Source organism: Branchiostoma floridae, chromosome 17 (genome assembly GCF_000003815.2).
Source record: "Branchiostoma floridae strain S238N-H82 chromosome 17, Bfl_VNyyK, whole genome shotgun sequence".
Lineage (NCBI taxonomy): Eukaryota > Metazoa > Chordata > Leptocardii > Amphioxiformes > Branchiostomatidae > Branchiostoma > Branchiostoma floridae.
In genome coordinates, this window is record NC_049995.1 from 9,113,064 (window position 1) to 9,132,114 (window position 19,051).

The window sequence follows — 19,051 nt, forward strand, 5'->3', positions numbered from 1 at the left end:
GCAGTACCAAGTGTTACCAGTCATTATTGCCCTGAAGAAGTTTGACAGTCATGTTGTTGAGTACGTATTACGTCATAACACATGATAAAGCTAGGGCTATGGGGTTAAGAAATTCACAAAAACTGTAGATATGTCACAGAGGTATGATATATTCGATTTCTTGCGTTTTTAGCGGAGGTAAAGCGCGTGGGAGACACCATGTTGGGCGTGGCCACGCAGTGCGTACAGGTAAAGAACGTGATCAAGACGTCGCCCCAAACCCTGTCCAACCTGTGCCTGAAGATCAACGTCAAACTGGGAGGGGTCAACAACATCCTGGTCCCACACATACGGTGAGCTAACCTTCAGGTCAAAGTTCATAGTTCATCACTGATAGGTCAACTTAACAAAGTAATAGGCTTGCATTCTGATGTAGTTGGATTTGAATGAAATATCGAATAACCTGAATTTCACAGCTAGATTTTGTGTAAACATATTGCTTGTGTTTTTTGTTATCAAGTACAGTCACTTAGTTTCATTTAGTGAAGTACCTTGCCCTTAAAGTATATGACATTGTATTTTCAGAATTTTGTTCCTCAAAAAGTTTTTTCAATGTAGTTTTTTCAATTAAGGAAGATGACAAGTTACACAATTTGTAAAATATTGTTGCGATGATGTCTTGTTTGAAAAAGTACTGTATAAATTTGTTTTTCTTTTACAACAAAAAATAAGGAACAAAATAAGTTCAAGTTTTCATATGGGTCCATTTCAGCATCATGACAACAAATCCTCAAAATTCATTATGACGTTTTCAGAGCTTGTAAGAAATGTTTTTTTATGAAATGAGTTTGAAGTTTGGACCATTTTTAGCCTGATAGAGCCAAGTGAAAAACATTTAAAATAGACAAATTAGAAGAACAAGTAAATATGGACCATTTTGAGCATGATAGAGCCAAGTGAAAAACATTTGAAATAGAAAATACTATTGACAAATCAGAACATTTAGACAAATCAGAAAAAGAATTGAATTTTTCCGATTTTGACGATGTTTGTCTGTTTAGGCTTTTGAGCCTTTGCCAAATCTTTTCAAGAAATGATGAATGGAAAAATCAGAACAAGTGAATTTTGTCCATTTTGAGCATGATGGAGGCATTGAATCAAGTGAGAAAAAAAATTCAAACAAAATATGTTGACAAATCAGTAAAAACATTTTTAGACAAATCAGAAAAACCCAGACAAATCAGAAGAAGTGCATTTTGAGCATGTTAGAGAGTACTATAGGACAGGTTAGGTGCTAGTGGCTACATTGGAGCCTGTGCTTTCTTCACACTCAGTCCTGGAGTGTTCCGAGAGCCAGTCATCTTCCTGGGCGCTGACGTCACGCACCCCCCAGTAGGCGATGAAAAGAAGCCTTCCATCGCTGCGGTACGTCCGGCTCAGAGCAGACCATTACATTCTCCTGAAGGGGGTTCTAAATGTGTGTTTTAGACAAGTTTGTGGCAACTCTTCTGTCCTGTCACAAACTTTTATTGTATTCTTGATCGCTGACTTTTACATTCTGTTTGGAAAATAAATTTAATTGTATTCTTGATCAATGACTTTTACGTTCTGTTTGGAAAGAAAATTTAACAAAAGAGAATTGTCAAAAACAAAAGAAATGAAAATGGGACCCCCATCAGGCAGCGTAATGGTCCAGCCCGTCACCAGGCTTCCCCTTGTAGAGGAGTCAGCACCACCTCTCATTGTCTTTGAAACTTGTTCCGTCTCTTGCAGCCCGCGCGTATTCCTGGAGCCCGTCATTTTCATTGGAGCGGACGTGACGCACCCGCCGGCGGGAGACGGGAGAAAGCCATCCATCGCTGCTGTATGTGGGGCCTCTCTGTTAGCTAGGCTAACCCCGTTTCTGCTGTGGTTGGTAGCATGTCGTAGGAAACTGTCCTCCCTTTCCTTTGTTGCTTGTGTCCTTTCTTTTTCGTTGTCTTTTGTTTTATACCCTTCCCTGTAGAAGTTGTGTTTTTCCGTTTTTTTTCTCTTGATCTATTTGCATCTATTGTGAAAACACTTTGCATTTGTACATAGAAATGCACATTTCAGTTTAAATCCCACACAGGGTTTTGCAACAAAACCAAGGGTAGATTATGAGTGTTGATTAATTGTTAATTGAAATTTTCAAACAACTAGGTAGCCCAATCAACTCCGATGAATTGTTTTTCGAGGTATACACATGAACCGATTAAGTTATGCACAATGAAAATTTAAAAAGTTTATAGGAAATTTTAGCTTATCGTTCCTCAAAGCTTTCACAAAACTGTAGTTCTAAGATGGAGGCAATATCACAAGATATTCCAATGCTTAAACATTTCGATAGAACTCAAGACATTCTGCAAATCAAAACCTCTGTCACTTCTCAATTAATTCCAAACACTGCAATCTTTTACACTTAATTCAGAACAACTCAATAAACATGTGTCATAAACAATTTGACAATCATAGAAAGCTGACATCCCCCTATTTTTCATAAAGTAACCCCCAGAAAGACAAAATATTACATTCAGTGTTCTCACCAGGCCTTTTCAGCATAGCGGGCCGATACGCTGTGGGCTGGAAAAATGACGCTGTAAAAAGCCCGCTACGCTGTATTTTCACCCAGCGTAGCGGCAAAAAAATGGGGGAAAACTGGAAAAATACCGTAGTAAAAATGCGAAAGCACGTGCCAAGCACGCGCCTCCGCTGTTTCAGGAAGTTTCAGCTCGAAGGGAGGTGTTTTATAGCACCCCGCGTACCGCTATCTCGCAGCCCCCACCCAGGACCGCCCCTTGCGCGGCGTGCGTTCTGTACTGTAAACAGAGAACCGGCACAAAACTTGTAAAAAGTTTCGGTTCAAGTCCGGTTAAAATCGGAACGGCAAGAAACGCTTCTTGGACTTGCACAAAAATAGCACTTGTATACATTCCCTTTTATGTTGCAGTATACTTGTAAATCATCTAAAACCTTCCAAAGATCGAGAAATTTGCGTTGAGAAATGACGAAAACATCGTGCGTGCATGCAGGCAGCTAGCGGTAATGGCGGCGAAAACATCGTAAAATCTCGCAAAAAATTCTCGCGAGATCTGATGCGTCTCTGTGACGTCAGGGGAAGCTAGCGATCTCATTGGTTTAGGATAAACAACAGCAACGACCGCCATTTTTAGAGCAAATTTTACCGTATTTTACCCCGAAAATTTCTGCCGTTTTGGAGATTTTGCGGGCCCAAAACTCATATCAAAAGGAAGCAAAGGTATTCTTGTTGTTTTTACGTCCAACACCTCTTATGTGAACGCATTATTCGTCCGCCGATCGCGAACTTGAAAGTCGGCCGGGGATTCTCCGTGCCGAGCACATGTTTCTGCGTGTTTTGTTCTGTTTACGATGAAAAAAAATACGATGGAAACAGAGACTGTCAAAGTTGTTTATCTAGAAAAAGTTGGTGGCAAACCGGACAATATTTATGAGTACTGTTGAGCTGAGTAAAGTTTGTTGTTTATGAGTTTTTAGTTGTCTTTGATGCTTTGACTCAAAGTATCGTTACGTCAAACTGCTACAATTATCGTAGATATGCCCCTAAAAACTGATACAATAAGCCTTCTGAATAGCCTAAAATGCAAGAGCTTCCGGGGGGCTTCACCCCCCTGGGGCCCCCCAACGGGGCTCTGCCCCTGGACCCCGCCGGGGGCCTTCGGCGGCCCCCGAACCCCTGCCCTGACGCTGTGAAAAAATCCTGGTGAGAACACTGACATTCATGTTGGAAAATCTTTACACAAGAAAACTTCTTCTCTTAAAACTTTTCCTACAATTTTCCTAATCTAAAATGTCTGCCCCTTACGTTGTACAACCTCGATGTTATGTATTCTCACTGCCTCTTCTTGAATACACGATGCTTGCCTTTTGTCGTCCTCTCGGTGTCTCTTCTCTTCCCTTCTGCATGTCGTGTCTCTCATTTTTGTCCCTTGGCTCCCTCGTGGAAGCATTTTGACAAAACCGCTTTTCTTTGCAGGCTGCTGATATTTTGACCTGTACTACCCGAATGGCCATCCGTCTGATTAATTAAAGGAGTTTTTGCTTGTTAGTTTGTGACTAGTTCATGTAGATATGTATAATATGTATCATTTTAATACAATATTGCAAGAGGGAGGCTGATCTTTCTTGAAGATTTGTAAAAAAATATGATTGTGACTGTTGAAAACAGTTAAAAATATGAATGACATTGGATTTTAGTTTAAGATGTTACAATGATTGTGTATTGATACAATGGTGAAATTTTATTACCTTTAATTGATTACAATGACAAAAAATGCTCTTTACAGAAGACAAGCTTGACTGAACTGTTTGCAAATGTGTTTAAAGATTAAAATGATTTTAGTTGTGTATACAGTATGTGATCAAAAGTTTGTGAATACCAAAAACATGCATGTCCCAAGACAGCCTCTCTCCATTGTGATGCCATATGTTGAACCAACCAGCATACTGAGGCTTCGAACCTTTCTCCGATAGGTCGTGGGTAGCATGGACGCCCATCCCAGTCGCTACGCGGCGACCGTACGCGTGCAGACCCACCGTCAGGAGATCATTGCTGACCTGGCCTCCATGGTGCGGGAACTTCTGATACAGTTCTACAAGTCGACACGCTTCAAGCCGACCCGGATCATCATGTACCGAGATGGGGTCAGCGAGGGCCAGTTTCAACAGGTAGGGTCAACGTGCATAGGTCAAATCAAAGTTCATAGGGTCAAAGTCCATAGGTTCACTGGTCTATCGGCACGACACGCTTCAAACCGACCCGGATCATCATGTACCGAGATGGGGTCAGCGAGGGCCAGTTTCAACAGGTACAGTCAAAGTTCATAGGTTTGGTCAAAGTTCATAGGGTCAAAGTTTATAGGTATGGTCAAAGTTTATAGGTAGGGTCAGAAAATTCAGGACCTGAACCTGTGAAAACTTATGATTGGGCTATACTCAAAACAATGGTCCATTTCATTACATAGGATTCTGTGTAGTGGAGTATCCTATGTCTATTGGCGTTTTTAAAATTCTATCTTCATGTAAACAACACTAACTACCTCTGTTTGACCGTAAAAGCCTGGTAAAATGACCATCTTTTTCTAACTCTCTTTTTCTTTTCTTGGACCTGTAAGCTCTGAAATGCCTGAACACGAGCCGATATAATCTGTTTATTTTCGAATCTGTCCAACATCCGGTCCTGATTTTTTCATGTCCGTTTTTTCTAGACCGGTCCAAGAAGAAAAAAGGGTTTTGTAGGTGTACACCCCTATTAAAGTGGTTATATTACATGTGTAAAGAATGGCTGTATAAAGCTGAATCTTGACTGTGTTCCTCCTAGGTGTTGTGGCACGAGCTGCGAGCGATCCGTGAGGCGTGCGTGAAACTGGAGGTCGGGTACGAGCCGGGCGTGACCTTTATCGTGGTGCAGAAGCGCCACCACACCAGGCTGTTCTGCTCCGACAGGAAGGAACAGGTCAGGGGTCAACTGGTCAACAAATTCATGCGCATAATTATGTAGGGGCCGGGCTCAAAATACCAGATGCATTTTGCACTTTTGTGCACCCCATATTAGAGCTATGCACCTAATTTTTGACTGGGTACACCCGTGCACCTAGATATATGTGTCAATTTACAAATAGGCCACATTTTGGACGAAAATGCAGGATGTTTCCGAAGGGGACAAAAATTGCCAGAAAATATAAAAGGTGATTGGCAAACATCATCTGCATTCAGCTGTTCTGAGTTTTGATTAGCAAAAGTTGGAAGAAAGTAAAGGAAATTGCCAGAAGCCAACAAAAATCTCCTCTGGAAACATAATGAAATGAATGTACACTGTAGAAGCTGTAGACTACAATGACATGCCTTTTATTTGTGACAGATTGGGAAGAGTGGTAACATCCCTGCTGGTACTACTGTTGATGTTGGTATCACCCACCCCACGGAGTTTGACTTCTACTTATGCAGCCACGCCGGCATACAGGTACGATTATGCACCACATCAGTGCAAAAACATTCATTACATGGCTCGACATGCACCCAGGTGCACCCAAAATTGGAGCTGTGCACCCAATTATTTTCTGTGCACAGGGTGCAACCAAATATTTTCTTAGGTTTATGTATGTAAAGATATCAAAGTATACCAGTATACATCATATTCTTGACATCTAAGTGTTAGAAAGATAACAAAAATGTCTGTCATGGTACTTGTTTAAGAATTTGATAGCTTGTAACTAGGTTTTGCTATTAGGTCATTACTTAAATTCAAGTGGTGCACCCAAAATAATTTTGGTGCACCCAATTTTTTAAGCTGGGTGCACCAGGGCACCTAATCCCAAAAATGAATTTCGAGCCCTGCATTAGAATAATCCGCACATACATTCATGCCATCCTGTGAAAATATTTTTCCATTTCCAGTACAGTCTAAACATGCCTGGAAGTATACTTACTCAGCAATAGTATAAGTTACTATAACATGATTATGGCTATGATATGGTGAATGGTTTTGATGGTATGGTTTTACCTACATGTACATTGTATCCTTCAGAGAATTAGACTGTAGTTAAAACTATGCATTGGGGAAGACAAGGTTCGTCATTCAGAAACAAGACAGCCAAATGACAGGCAACATTTTGGTGACTGTCACCTTCCTCAGGGCAATACTAACTTGCACTATTCCACACTGCAGCTAGGTGGCGCTGCTAGCAATGCAGAAAGTATTATTCGTGGTACCCTATTGGAAAGTAAGATTCGTACATTACATGAGCTCCTTCCACCCCCCTCCCCCCCAGGGTACCAGCCGCCCATCGCACTACCACGTTCTGTGGGACGACAACAACTTCATGGCAGACGACCTCCAGATGCTGACCTACCAGCTGTGTCACACCTACGTCCGCTGTACGCGCAGCGTCTCCATCCCAGCCCCCGCGTACTACGCACATCTGGTGGCCTTCCGAGCACGCTACCATCTCGTGGAGAAAGATCACGACAGGTTTGTGCAGTCCTTCTTTCTGTGGTTTTTACCTCCATGGAAATGGTGTGTGTTTGTGTTTCCAGATATCTGTGGTCAACATAACTTTAGAACCTCTGGATGTATTACAATGATATTTGGTATGTGAGTAGGGGTTGGGACAAAGGTTAAAGTTGATTTTGGGCCCCCTGGTATGTGACCTTGGTACTGCAGCATAACTTCAATTTTTGTATCTTTTGTCCTGGACATGCTACGGTCTTGAACTTTTGGCAGATAGCTTGTGATGTAAGGAAGAAGATATATATGTTTGGGCCCCCCAGCAGCTTGCTCTGGAACTGTGGAGGAATTTTTTTTGTCTGGGTTTTTGTTTTTATTGGTGTGTGACCATAGTTCAGGGTTCTAGCCAGGATTTCATTTTAGCGTAGTGGGAATGGTGTGGAAAAGGGGTCTTGGCCCTTCCACGGTGAGATTTGAAAATGTGGAGTTAAAAGTTAGCACTCCACATGTAATTTAAAGGATTTTCTGGTCAGTTTTAAGGGTCATATCATTTTTCATTGTACAGACATTGACTAGACATTGTTAAACAAGCAAATGATAGAAAACTCTACTACACTAGTTAAAAATTAGCGTAGTGGCCCATATTTTAGCGTAGTGGTCACAAATTTTAGCGTAGTGGCCCACTACGCTAAAATGCACTAGCTAGAACTAAGTTATTCGACTATTGTAAAGTAACACTAACAGGATATAAGGCAGAAGATAGTGTCACTGGAGACAATCAGGATTGGAAGGTTGGGTTGGCCAGGGTCCAAAGTTGGTCCCACTGTGAGTTCATTACAGAAATGGCTGAAACAAGTTTTGTACTTTACGTCTTATTACTTGGACGTCAAACCTTGACTTGTCGTATGTTTCTGATCTAGTGTTATATAATTTGACCACTGCATAGTAACAATATGTAACTTGCAAAAAATGGTGTAACTGGAGATCCGCAGGATAGGAAGATTGGGTTGGCCCAAAATTAGTCCCGTTTGTTAGTTACAGAAATGGTTTAAACAAGTTTTGTATACAGTGGAAGCCAGTTAATTGCATGTCGGATAAACGCACACTTCGGTCAATTGCACGGAATCCCAAAATCCCGTGGCGGTGCAGTCCAACTGGGTAACGTCGCATTATCGCACACGCCGGATAATTGCACGGGATTCGCTGGTAAATTGGGTGTGCAATTAAGCGGCTTCCACTGTAATTGTACATCTTATTTCTTGGACGTCTGACCTTTTAACACATGTTTATGATGTAGCGTAATGAATTTGTTATTTCATTTTTCGTGTGCAGCGGGGAAGGATCATTCCGTTCCGGGGACAGTAGCGAGCGGACGCACATGGACATGGCGCGTGCCGTCCAGGTCCATCCCGACACCCTGCGGGTCATGTACTTCGCATGACGCGGCACAACGACTCACAGCAAAACGAGGTTCCACTCATCACGGAGAGTACAGACTGAAGAGAAAAGGGGCTGACGTATCACTATTAGGTCTTGTGGTTGGATTCCAGCAAAGGCTAATATATCTGAGAATAGGCTGACTACGGAATTGGTATAAGTTTTGTCCTCTTGGCTACTAAAACGTCACTGTTATTTCAAAATCACTGATTTTCGATGGAAGAAATTAATCGATTTTCGCTGCAAAAATATACAAATAAAGAGGGATGGGCACCCTCGGAAATAAAAGTCATCCCAGTAAACTAAGTTATTAATGTTCAAAATATGAGATTGGAAACAAAAAGATGCAAAAAGCACTCAAAATGTGTTTCTTTGAAGTCTTCAACAAAAGTATTTAAGTTTGTTTCTGGGTTTTTGAACGGTCACTTTCTACAATCTACATTGAAGAATAGTCTATGCAAAATACAGCTCAAACCCCAAATGATTTCCTCCAAAACTCACTACTCAGAAAACTGGACCAAAGTACACCAAACGTAAGTACTTGTTAGAGCTTCTCCAGCAATGCAATTAGTAATGCAGTTATATCATTTGACTTGCATAATGTCAGAATATGGGCTATATACTGTAATACCTACTACTGTTAGCCAAGATAACATCCAAGCAATAGGTCTGAAAAGATTGCTTCCAAACGTGACGAAATGAGGATAACTGTTGAAAGTGCCCCTACGATACGCTTTTAGAGGTAGCGTGCTGCGATGTTTTGTCGACGCGTACCTCGCGATTGGTCTCTCCGAGAGACGGGAAAATCTAACGTAGAGAAATGTGCAATAATCCAAACGTCAGCCGGTCAGTTTTGCACGGTCCAGCCAAACCTACAAAGTACTGAAGCCTAGAAGTGCATATCTTACTGAGAGAAAAAAACACTTATCAAACATGAGTTACATGACCAGAAATACTACTACTATTAAAGAACGTTTAGCAGCTTTTGTAAATGCAATAAGGACAGTTTGTTAACACATTTATGCAGAGTAGAATCTAACTATTACTATATCGTATGCACCCGTGGTAGTCACTAAGGCCAGTGCAGTAAAGATTTAAAGGGGAATATCAGAATTACGTATAACATTTTTACATTCCCTATCTCTATCCTCTGTGTCAACAAGTACTCCAAACAGTAGAATGGAACTCTATAAAAGGATTATTCCATTGTAGGCGTCTAAAGAGAGGACGTGAAATGGTTTGGAACGGGTTTGCTTTTGTAAAAGGCATTTAAAAAAAGATCAAATTGAAAGATTTGGAAGATATTGTAACAAATTAATTCTTCTTTTTTTTTAAAAGCGGGAATAAAGAGCTGCCCAAAAGAAAAAGTCAAAAAGAAAACCTTTCCTTACGATGGAATAATCTGTATCAACAAGTATTTGTATCAACAAGTATATATTTTCCAACAATTGCTGACCAAAATTATACCAACTTGTTGCTCGTAAAAACGTCATTTGGACCTCCAAAAGAAATTTCATCACAGGACCAAAAGTTTAAATTGTGTTCCTGGCTCTTTACAAGTTTTTTGTTAGCCAAAATGATGTAAAGTGAGTTGAAGTGCAGTTGGTAATGATTTTGTTCCATCTCTGAAGAAACCGGTGCCACACAAAAGGAAAATATAGCTCATTCGAGGCCAGTGTCTTTTTCAACGTGGACAGATTTCTGAGCACCAACCAATTAAATGGTAGATTTACAGGCAAAAAGTTGCTGAATTTGTGAACGATTTTGGAATGTCAGCAACCTTCGAGCTGTCAGCAAATTGGGGTGAACGTCATTGAGTTTGATGCCGGCTTTCTCACTGTTTGGATGCTTGTGACACACGATGGACGAGAAAAGAATAAACAGTCACTATGTCTTAAAACGGAGTACGGAAGGTTGTAAATAGGAGAGGCGAACGTCTTGTTTTAGCTCGTTGTTAAAGTGGTATTTTTCTACATTGGATACCATGCCCACCTGAACACTTTACAAGCTAGCATCTCAATTAAGCGGCAAGTCTTCCTATATTGTCTCTAAGTCAGGGTTGTTTCCAGGACCCATCCCTCTGTCTTAGGATACTTGTTGGGCCGTAAAACAAGTAACCGTCCAGAAAAATCTGTATTTCAGTTCATAAAATTGATGTAAATGTATTTTCGTAAGCATAAAATGACTAACAATGAAAATTAACATCATGAACTCCCAAGCAATGAGAGGGATGGAAAAAAAAAACTTAAAGCTGGAGACAGCACTGCTTTAAATGTGCCTAATATTAAAGTTTGTATGATATTAACCCTCATCTTAGTAGCTTACTGTCTTCTGCTATAGCCAGTAAAAAGTTTGACAAGGAAATGGGCCCACAACAGAAACAAGGGTAAACGAAAAGGTGGTAGACAGAATAAAATGGAAAGTTTGTCATTTGTCGTCAGACAGGGAAATGTCGGCATTTCTGACAATGGAGGGATGAACATTGTATTTCCTGGTCTCCGATTGGCTAATAGATATTCAAATCTGACCAATCGGGGAGTAAGAAAAAAGGAACTTTTGTCTTCAAGGGCACCATACCTTTTGAGATGAATGCATCTTTAAGTCATAACATGCCAGTGTCACTACAAACGCTTCTCAATAATTTCTTAAAAAAAGCAATGTTTCAAAAACATATCTGTTGCGTGAACTTCTCTGGAACAACAACATAGGAGCAAACGAAACCAGATGACCAAACCGTTTTTAAGAAATGTAACAATTACATGTAGTTTGTAAACTACTTTGCCAGTGGCCCAAGAAAATTTTTTTTTTTCAATCTGAATTTGCTGTATGTAATTTCTCATTGTGCTTCAGGTGGGCAGAGGTCCATATAAACAAACTATAGCCCCTTGTGCTACCAAATGTCTTTCAAGAGTTTTTGTTGTCATGTGTAAATAAGTATGTACTGTAGTTGTGTTATACCCATGATATATTTGCTTTCTTTGTAGCACCTTTGTGACATCCACCCTTTAACACGATCGTAATTATAACTGGAGATGTGAAAGAAAAGATTGTATGTATTGTGGTGATGTTAGTTGATTAAGACAAAATTTTCTTGTGGAGTTGTACAGTAGCTGTAATTACTGAACTAATCATGAAAAGCAAGGCTCTACCTATGCTCTGACCAGAAAACTCTAACAAACAAAGTTCCAAACTTTCCTTGCATATCATAAATGATAATAAATGTGTAACATTGATTGATAAGAGCAATAGCATGATATCACATGTTAGAAGTTTAGGCAAGAAGTATGTCAACTTTTTGAATGGCCACCAGTTTTGTGTTTTGCCAGTCTTGTGATGACATATAGTTTTGGGATGCTGTGGTTGGTGACTTCAATGGCAATGTATCAGGCTCCGCCTTAGTGGTGTCGCCAAAAATCTCAGAGCATATACTGTAGTCTAATCATAGGTATTATAAGGTAGGCAGTTTTTGGCAAGACTTTTTAACAATGTGGAATTGTATTGTCATGATTTGTGTTGGTGTCGCATCAAAAAGCAACTTGTAGAAAAACATATTCTCTACTGGGATTTTGTTTAATTTGCACAGCTTTGAACAAAATATGAAGTCTTTCTTGAATGTGTTCATCAAAGAAATTTAACAAGAGTAGTGTTGAGAAAAAAGTGCAGAAAGCTTTGAGACACTTGTTTTGCGAAATGTGGTTACTAGAATGCTGTGTTTTTTTGCACTTTGTTGTTGTTTTTTTATTCTTCTTCACACTTTTACCGTCAAGTAGACACGTTAGTATTTTCTCAGTACTTTCAGTTGTAAAAAGAATTGTGTGAGTTGTGCGCTCTAGTAGAAGGTACTCGACATGTTTTTTTTCTACATTTTAGACTTTAGTCAGAATTTACTTAGTGTAAGCAGTTTTGTAAAAAAAAATGGTGTACTGGTAAGTAGACTTTTTTCATTTAAACATTTTTGACAGGAAACTATAAAATTTTCTTAGTTCAGTGTCGGGAAATGTACTCAAACTAGTAGCTAACAGTCTATCTTTGTTTCATACAATATGCATGTACACTGTATTACTGGAAGTTTCACAAAGAACTAGTAGGTTAAATCTACAGTGTGCAAGAATTGCTACAAAATAACATGATATACATGTAGTATTCATAACTTCAAATGCAATGTTTGTACCGATATTGTACTTGCTAGTAGCCCTTCATACCTAATTTTGATAACTGATTTATTATGTAGAAAACTCATACATAGTTTATAAGCTTTTCATTATTCCTGTACCTTTCTTAAGCCATGTGATTTCAATACATTTTGATATAAGGTAGAAGTAAATTCATAAAGGCATTGGTCTGTCCTATATTTAAGTGACAAGGAAATACTGTTTTTTGTTTGAATATTCTAAAGAACATCCAACAAGCTGTTTTGTTGTGTCAATGTAAGAGTAAGGCCCTTTCGGTATGAAAGTGATTTCGCCAAGGAAGGATTTGCAACTATGAGACAGTCCCTCAAGAAACAGCTGAGTGCTATTTGAAATACTTGGGCAGCTCTATTATTTTTGTGTTATCCTCCAAAGGTATATCACATTATCCAAAACCCAGATTCACAAACACTGGCCAAACAATAAGATTGTTTTTCTGTTTTTATTTTAATGGAAGTTGGAAATATTATTTTATATTGTACCTTTAAGTCACAATGGCCAAACTTGCACGCTAATATTTATAGTGGAAAAGAGTTGGAAACAAACAAGAATATATTGTGATTGTTTATCTCATGTTTTGAGCCATACCTATTTCCCTGTATGTTTTTACTGAATATGCATGTGTGTGTACCCATGTATCGGCTGCCATGTATATTAATGTGTATTTGTTTTTATTAGTTGTTGATTGTATTAAGAATAATGCTAGTTATGTAAGTAACATAAAAGCAGAAAGACAAAAAAAATCTAAGTTTGTTTTGTGAAAATACAAAATGTACCCTCTGCATTCAGAGTTAAGTATTCGAAGTCTTCATACACGATTTATATTGGTAGCTGCCAATAGACCTGGTGTATTGGTTACTAAGGTGTCTTTATACCAATGTCTTTCACTGTTGTCCAAGACTGTGCTTGTATTATATTTAATAGTATTACATGGATCAAAAGTAGAGGACTGCAAGAGATGTATGCTTCTGTTTCTTTCAGATTAAATTGTACTCAAACTTCACATACTAGGCTTGCTTTGTTCATTGTGCTGCAATAACCGTTGTCAATGCCATATGAAACCAAAGAATATTTTCATTTTATTTTCATTAACGCACACATACACGTTTGTACCAAATATACACCCTTCTCTTGTTATTGGACAGGGTCACATTGTCATGGATCAAAAGCGACTCCTAGCACCCGTTGAAATTATTGCAGGAGAATTGTGTCAGGCAATTGCAATGATGATTTTGGTCGCTAGAGGTCCCCACCAGACCTATCTATGTGGTTGTGGATAAAATTTAGCAAATTAGGCTAAACAATCATCCAGGAGAGAGATATTACATTGAGATAAGGAAAATATCCCCTTACTTGGGTAAATGAAGCCCTAAACTCTCCTGGCAAATAATTCTTCTTGCCATATTTTCTTGAATGTGTAAGTACACACTTTATTTTCTTAAGTCTTTTCCAAAGTGGTGCATACTGTATTTGGGGCACATATGATTTGAAAAAAGGACAGTAGAGCAGCGCTTCCACACTTCAAAAAATTTCATTCATTCACTCATTTAGGATGAATTCAATACTATACAGTATTTGTGAGTCCAATATTCTAAGCAATTTTGTAACTTGTTGTAGGCATTTCACAACTGCTTGTAGATACAATGCCAGCAGGCATAATTTCAATAAGGTTTTAAAGAAGACCTTGATTTATGCAAAAAAAAAAGGATGAAAACATCAAGAATTTGAATGTATCCGTGGAGAAAGGCTGCGTAATTCATTCAATTATCTATTTCTATTTTTAGCTTCAGTCCAACAGAATTGTCTAGAGACTTGCCCCAAATCGGGGCCGCCTATTTTAATTGGGGTGCAATCACGCTTTAATCAAGAAAATATGGTATTTGTGTTTCGCTATCTTCTATGGTGATACAGTTGGAAAGACAAACTGAAGTATTCAGGAGGCAAAAAATACGAGTGAAGCAAACTGTTATACACATTTATATCTCTGGCCGAGACTTTATTTGACCAAAAAATGGGGGAGGGGGGCAACCATTTGTTGCACTTTCCCCACGCTGTACATAAATCTGTACAATCAACAGCATTTTGATGTACATCCAGTTGTTTCTGCCCCAGAGAGAAAGTAGACATTTCTCTAGAACAGATGACACTGACGTTGTCATGACAATTTGGACATCCACGCCACACTACGATCTACGAGAATAAAAGGAAAACCATCTTGAAAAGCGAGGGCGGCCATTTTTTAATCTCGCGTGCCGCCGCCCTGTACCAAGTGAACAGTTCAACAATTTGCTAGCCCAGCCTTCCTAGAAAGTGTTGTATTTTTTCAGAAAATTCCAGGCACCACAGGCTTTTAAGTAGAATACCAACAGCGAGAATTAAGGCTCCGCCCTGAAGGGAGTCGCCAAAATGTTAAATGATGCTGGGAAATGCACTGATGCAAAACAAACATTGAGAATTTTCCACTGAAAATATTCTTCTGTTGTACAGGTATTACATCACCTAAAAATGTACATTATGCTTTTTGAATTTCAAACTATGGCTTCTCCTGTCAAATGTTTACTACTGGTATTTCACAAATGGTAAAAGAAATTTCCCACCATAAAAATACAAGAGTTGTTAGGCCTTGCTTTCCTGTATGCTTCGCCTGTTGATACAAGTTTTCAGTGGAAAAGTGCTCAATGAGTGCAACTAGATTTCCTGATCTAAGAAAGCATAATGGACTTTCCTTGTTCATTCTTGGCGTTCTACCTTTCACATGATCAAACCAACATACTAGAGTTTGCTATACATGTATCTGCCACAGAAAACTCGGTACATGCAAGTTTTTTTTCCTCACAACACTATCAACATTTACCGTACACCAACCATACCCACCTGCAAACCTTCATTAAAATCCTTACCTCATTTACCAGTGTTGTTGCACTACAATTCTCAAAAAATCAACTTTCCAATACATAAGAATTGTATACAAATAAAAATACACAATACAGGCAAGGTGCCGGCAATTTTTTTACAAGGACAGTTAGTACAGATATTTCTTATTCATAATCAGAATTGTAGATAACTTTTTGCTCCAACAAAATCCTGACTAGCAGATTGTTCCACAGTATGTATTGTCATATATTGACAATTTGGAACAACACGTTGTCATTATTAAGTGATATTTGTATCTCTATGTTTTTGTCATGTCACAGTATCTCTATTTCTTGCTACCTCTCCACTTTTCTGAATTGCAAAATGATCATCAGTAATGGCAAACTGTTTACACTTTCTATCATACAAAAAGGCACACAACAAACATAGTAGTACTTCAAAACTGGCTATACGCTGTTGTTTTTCTTTGACTGGCCATACCGTCGAGGCTATACTCGGAGATTGTTTATTTCGCGTTGTGCATAGTCGGAACACAACGTTATAGGGACGCATTTATTAGTGAAAGCACTGCCGAGAGAGGAGCCATGTTGTACAAAAGTTCGGCTAGAAAAATAGAGCTCTCTAACATCTTGTGGAGGACATGTTGTCAGATGTGTCACAAGATTTTACTCCTTTTGTCTTTATTTTTTTTGGCCACAGGACAGGAATGCTTTGTAAAGCCTTGAAGACGGCAGCGCTTTCACACAAGCTTACAGTTTCTCTGCTTTTTGTTCAGTTGGAAGCCACAAAATTGGACGCACTAAAAAATACTCCAGAAATATACATGCCTTTTAGTGGTTTGTGTGTGAAAAGCTGAGAGAACTGTGACATCATGTGGGGTGGGAGGGGGGCTTGTTGAATTAACGCCAGCAATGACTCGTCTAATAGTTTGCTATAGCAAATGGTGGACTTGTTAATATAAAATGCAAGGGGGGTTTGGTTTTCCATGACTCCAAAAGACAGTGCGTGGGTAGGGGGGTAGAAATTTAGCTCTAATGTTGACATACTTTAACCAAATCCACCACACTTCACGAGTGAGACGATAGTACGGTATTTTCCCAGTTTAGATCAACCCTATTGCCTTGCACACGTGACGGTTTACGGACTGCGAAAAATTAATGGTGCACCATTTTAATATTCAAACTTGCTAACGAGATTAAGTAACCACTAAGTACTCTCAACAACCGACTACCTCAACAGTTAGCTTACATCATTTTTGTCCTCCTTAAAACTAAATCTTAGTCTCTCCCAACGATGTCGGGACACAAGGTGAATTACATCATACAGTATTTTTTTTCCAAAAATGAGAAATTAACGCCATTGCACATTGTTGTAACAACTCCAATGCACATCCCATTTCGATTATTCAGAAAACTGTACAATTATTATACACATACCAGTAATAATAATGAAGATAATAATAATAATACATTCACTGAAATTCTTCCGAAAAACTCCATATTATAATACTCGTCCACTGGCGAAGAAAAGTTGATCATAACATTTTTTTAAAGCCTGGGTGCTTCAAATGGTTTTAGAATCTCAGCAGCAAATGTAAATTACAGACCTATATTTGTAGATATGTATCTAATATATGCACCTGTCAATGAAGATCCCAGGGGGGGTTATTGGATGGGGGTAGACCACATTGGTTCCAACACTGTTTTATTATATGCAGAGGTTTCCAAGTTCAGATTGAGCAAATATCAAATAATGCAGATGATAATCTGTGTGTGCCTGAATTTTACGTATAATCGTGTTTGAAAAAATGGGAAATTTGACACAACGTCAAATTCCGCTCTATGCCCCCTATCTGGATTTTCACTGATAGGTGCAGAATATGTAACACTAAAGAGTAGAGTGAAAATACAAGCTTGAAACTCAAATAGTCATTTTCTTTATGTAACTAGAGTATGTATGGTACTTAACATGACAAGATCAACAATTGTTTACAGTCTTGATGCTATGTTGTGTTGTGTTGTGTAGCAGCAATAACGAACTAGCATTCTCGTTATAATTAATGCACTTTCAGTGATTGTGCTAGGTGTACATGTACTGAGCTAGCCTGTCCACAATATATCCCACAACGCAAACCATGCCCTGCGTTCCTTGCAAAAGTGATATACCTTCAGTAATACTGATCAAAGAATATCTGCTTATATTTCAGACTGTAGAAATATTTAAACATGTTTTCTAAGGAAACATGATTAAAATGTAACTTAGCAATACTGGCTTTTGAATTTTGAGTACTTGATCCCATGTTGTTTACTGGGCGATTTAGGGTTTTCAAAAGAGGGAGGGGGGCACAATTCTTATAATGATATGTTTTCTAAAAGTAGCTCTACGTTAATATGATTCTCAATGGCTTCAAAATAGTAATTTACACTTTCTGGTCATTTTTAAGCATCACTTTTACAAAGAAGCCTCGAGGACGGAGAAGCAGGAAAATAGAAAGCTGCACAAAAAAGTGAAAATGGCATCGAAACCATTCAACAATCCACAAGAGGTTTAAGAGAGGTGTACATAAAAATGTGCTCATTTGCAATACAAACATTTGGCTAATTTTAATGTAGAACTTTTACACAATGCAGATATCTCTGCAATACAGTAAATTTGACACGGAAAATCTTGGCTGATATTTGAGGTAAGAAAAAAAATTACTCAAAATGCCTGATTACGAAACGAGTGGATCATACCACTATTGTTGTGGGTAAGATGTTTATATCTCCTGTACATCGGTGGTCCCTCCCATCCCTTTCATACACACAAAATGGACTTGTCCGTTAAAATTTAACATTCATGTAGTGCACTTCTGGAGAAAATTTGTCAACTGTTCAATGTCTTTCACACATGATATGCATTTTGTTCAAGCATTTCGAAACAATCCCCTTTCAAAACACACATCACACTATAGGAATGAAAAATATAAACGTCATTTGTAAATTTTTACCGTCAAAGGGGGGAGGGGGGCCAAATGTGAAGAACGGGGTAATAAAACTACATCAATTGGAACAATCCATTTGTAATTACCCACAGACAAAAATGGACTGGTCCCATTTTTATTTTCTACAAAGGGCAGGACCGTTTCATTAGTAAGACGGGGGTGGAAGGGTGCACGCTGAAGGAAGGAGTGGTCAGCTACTGGACACAACAGTTGTTTTTCCCCCCATTCCTGGTGATGATCTTCAGTCTGGACTTTGGCCTATACTTCTCCAGGAAATTCAGTTGCTTGGCATTGATGGCTCCACGACGTTTACTACAAGAGGGAACAAGAAAGATAGTCAGCAAACAATGCATAACCCCCAATATCTGCTTGGAAATAAGCTAATTACCAAACCCCGAAACTACATGGCCTGCTCCACAATAACGGGAATATAGGGGTGATTTCTGAAATCATTACATCTATTATTATCAGCTACCGCGAAATGAAAAACCAACAACAATGTGCATCATCGTGTAACTGAGTGCAGACAACATGTCAAACTACATAAGAATGCGGCAAACGAAAATAGAGATACAGATGCAAACA

At 38.9% G+C, this 19,051-nt stretch overlaps 2 protein-coding genes across 8 annotated transcripts in view; one reads left to right on the plus strand and one right to left on the minus strand.

Annotated features, from left to right (window-relative positions):
• LOC118404592 (protein argonaute-2-like) overlaps nucleotides 1-13,612 on the plus strand; it is a 31,173-nt gene extending 17,561 nt beyond the window's left edge. For 2 of the 4 annotated variants that reach the window (XM_035803784.1, XM_035803786.1), the window contains exons 16-22: nucleotides 173-332; nucleotides 1,314-1,404; nucleotides 4,510-4,704; nucleotides 5,357-5,491; nucleotides 5,897-5,998; nucleotides 6,807-7,006; nucleotides 8,315-13,612. In XM_035803784.1, coding sequence (XP_035659677.1) covers nucleotides 173-332; nucleotides 1,314-1,404; nucleotides 4,510-4,704; nucleotides 5,357-5,491; nucleotides 5,897-5,998; nucleotides 6,807-7,006; nucleotides 8,315-8,423 — 992 coding nt within the window. In that variant the 3' untranslated portion in view covers nucleotides 8,424-13,612. Of the gene's footprint in view, nucleotides 1-172; nucleotides 333-1,313; nucleotides 1,405-1,752; nucleotides 1,844-4,509; nucleotides 4,705-5,356; nucleotides 5,492-5,896; nucleotides 5,999-6,806; nucleotides 7,007-8,314 lie in introns of all 4 variants that reach the window. The other 2 variants (XM_035803785.1, XM_035803787.1) reach the window with 1 other exon arrangement.
• Nucleotides 13,613-14,575: 963 nt separating this feature from the next.
• Nucleotides 14,576-19,051, minus strand: part of LOC118404593 (protein tyrosine phosphatase type IVA 1-like) — a 38,985-nt gene continuing 34,509 nt past the window's right edge. For all 4 annotated transcript variants that reach the window (XM_035803790.1, XM_035803788.1, XM_035803792.1 and 1 more), the window contains exon 6: nucleotides 14,576-18,778. In XM_035803790.1, the coding sequence (XP_035659683.1) occupies nucleotides 18,661-18,778 (118 nt within the window). In that variant the 3' untranslated portion in view covers nucleotides 14,576-18,660. The remainder of the gene's footprint in view (nucleotides 18,779-19,051) is intronic.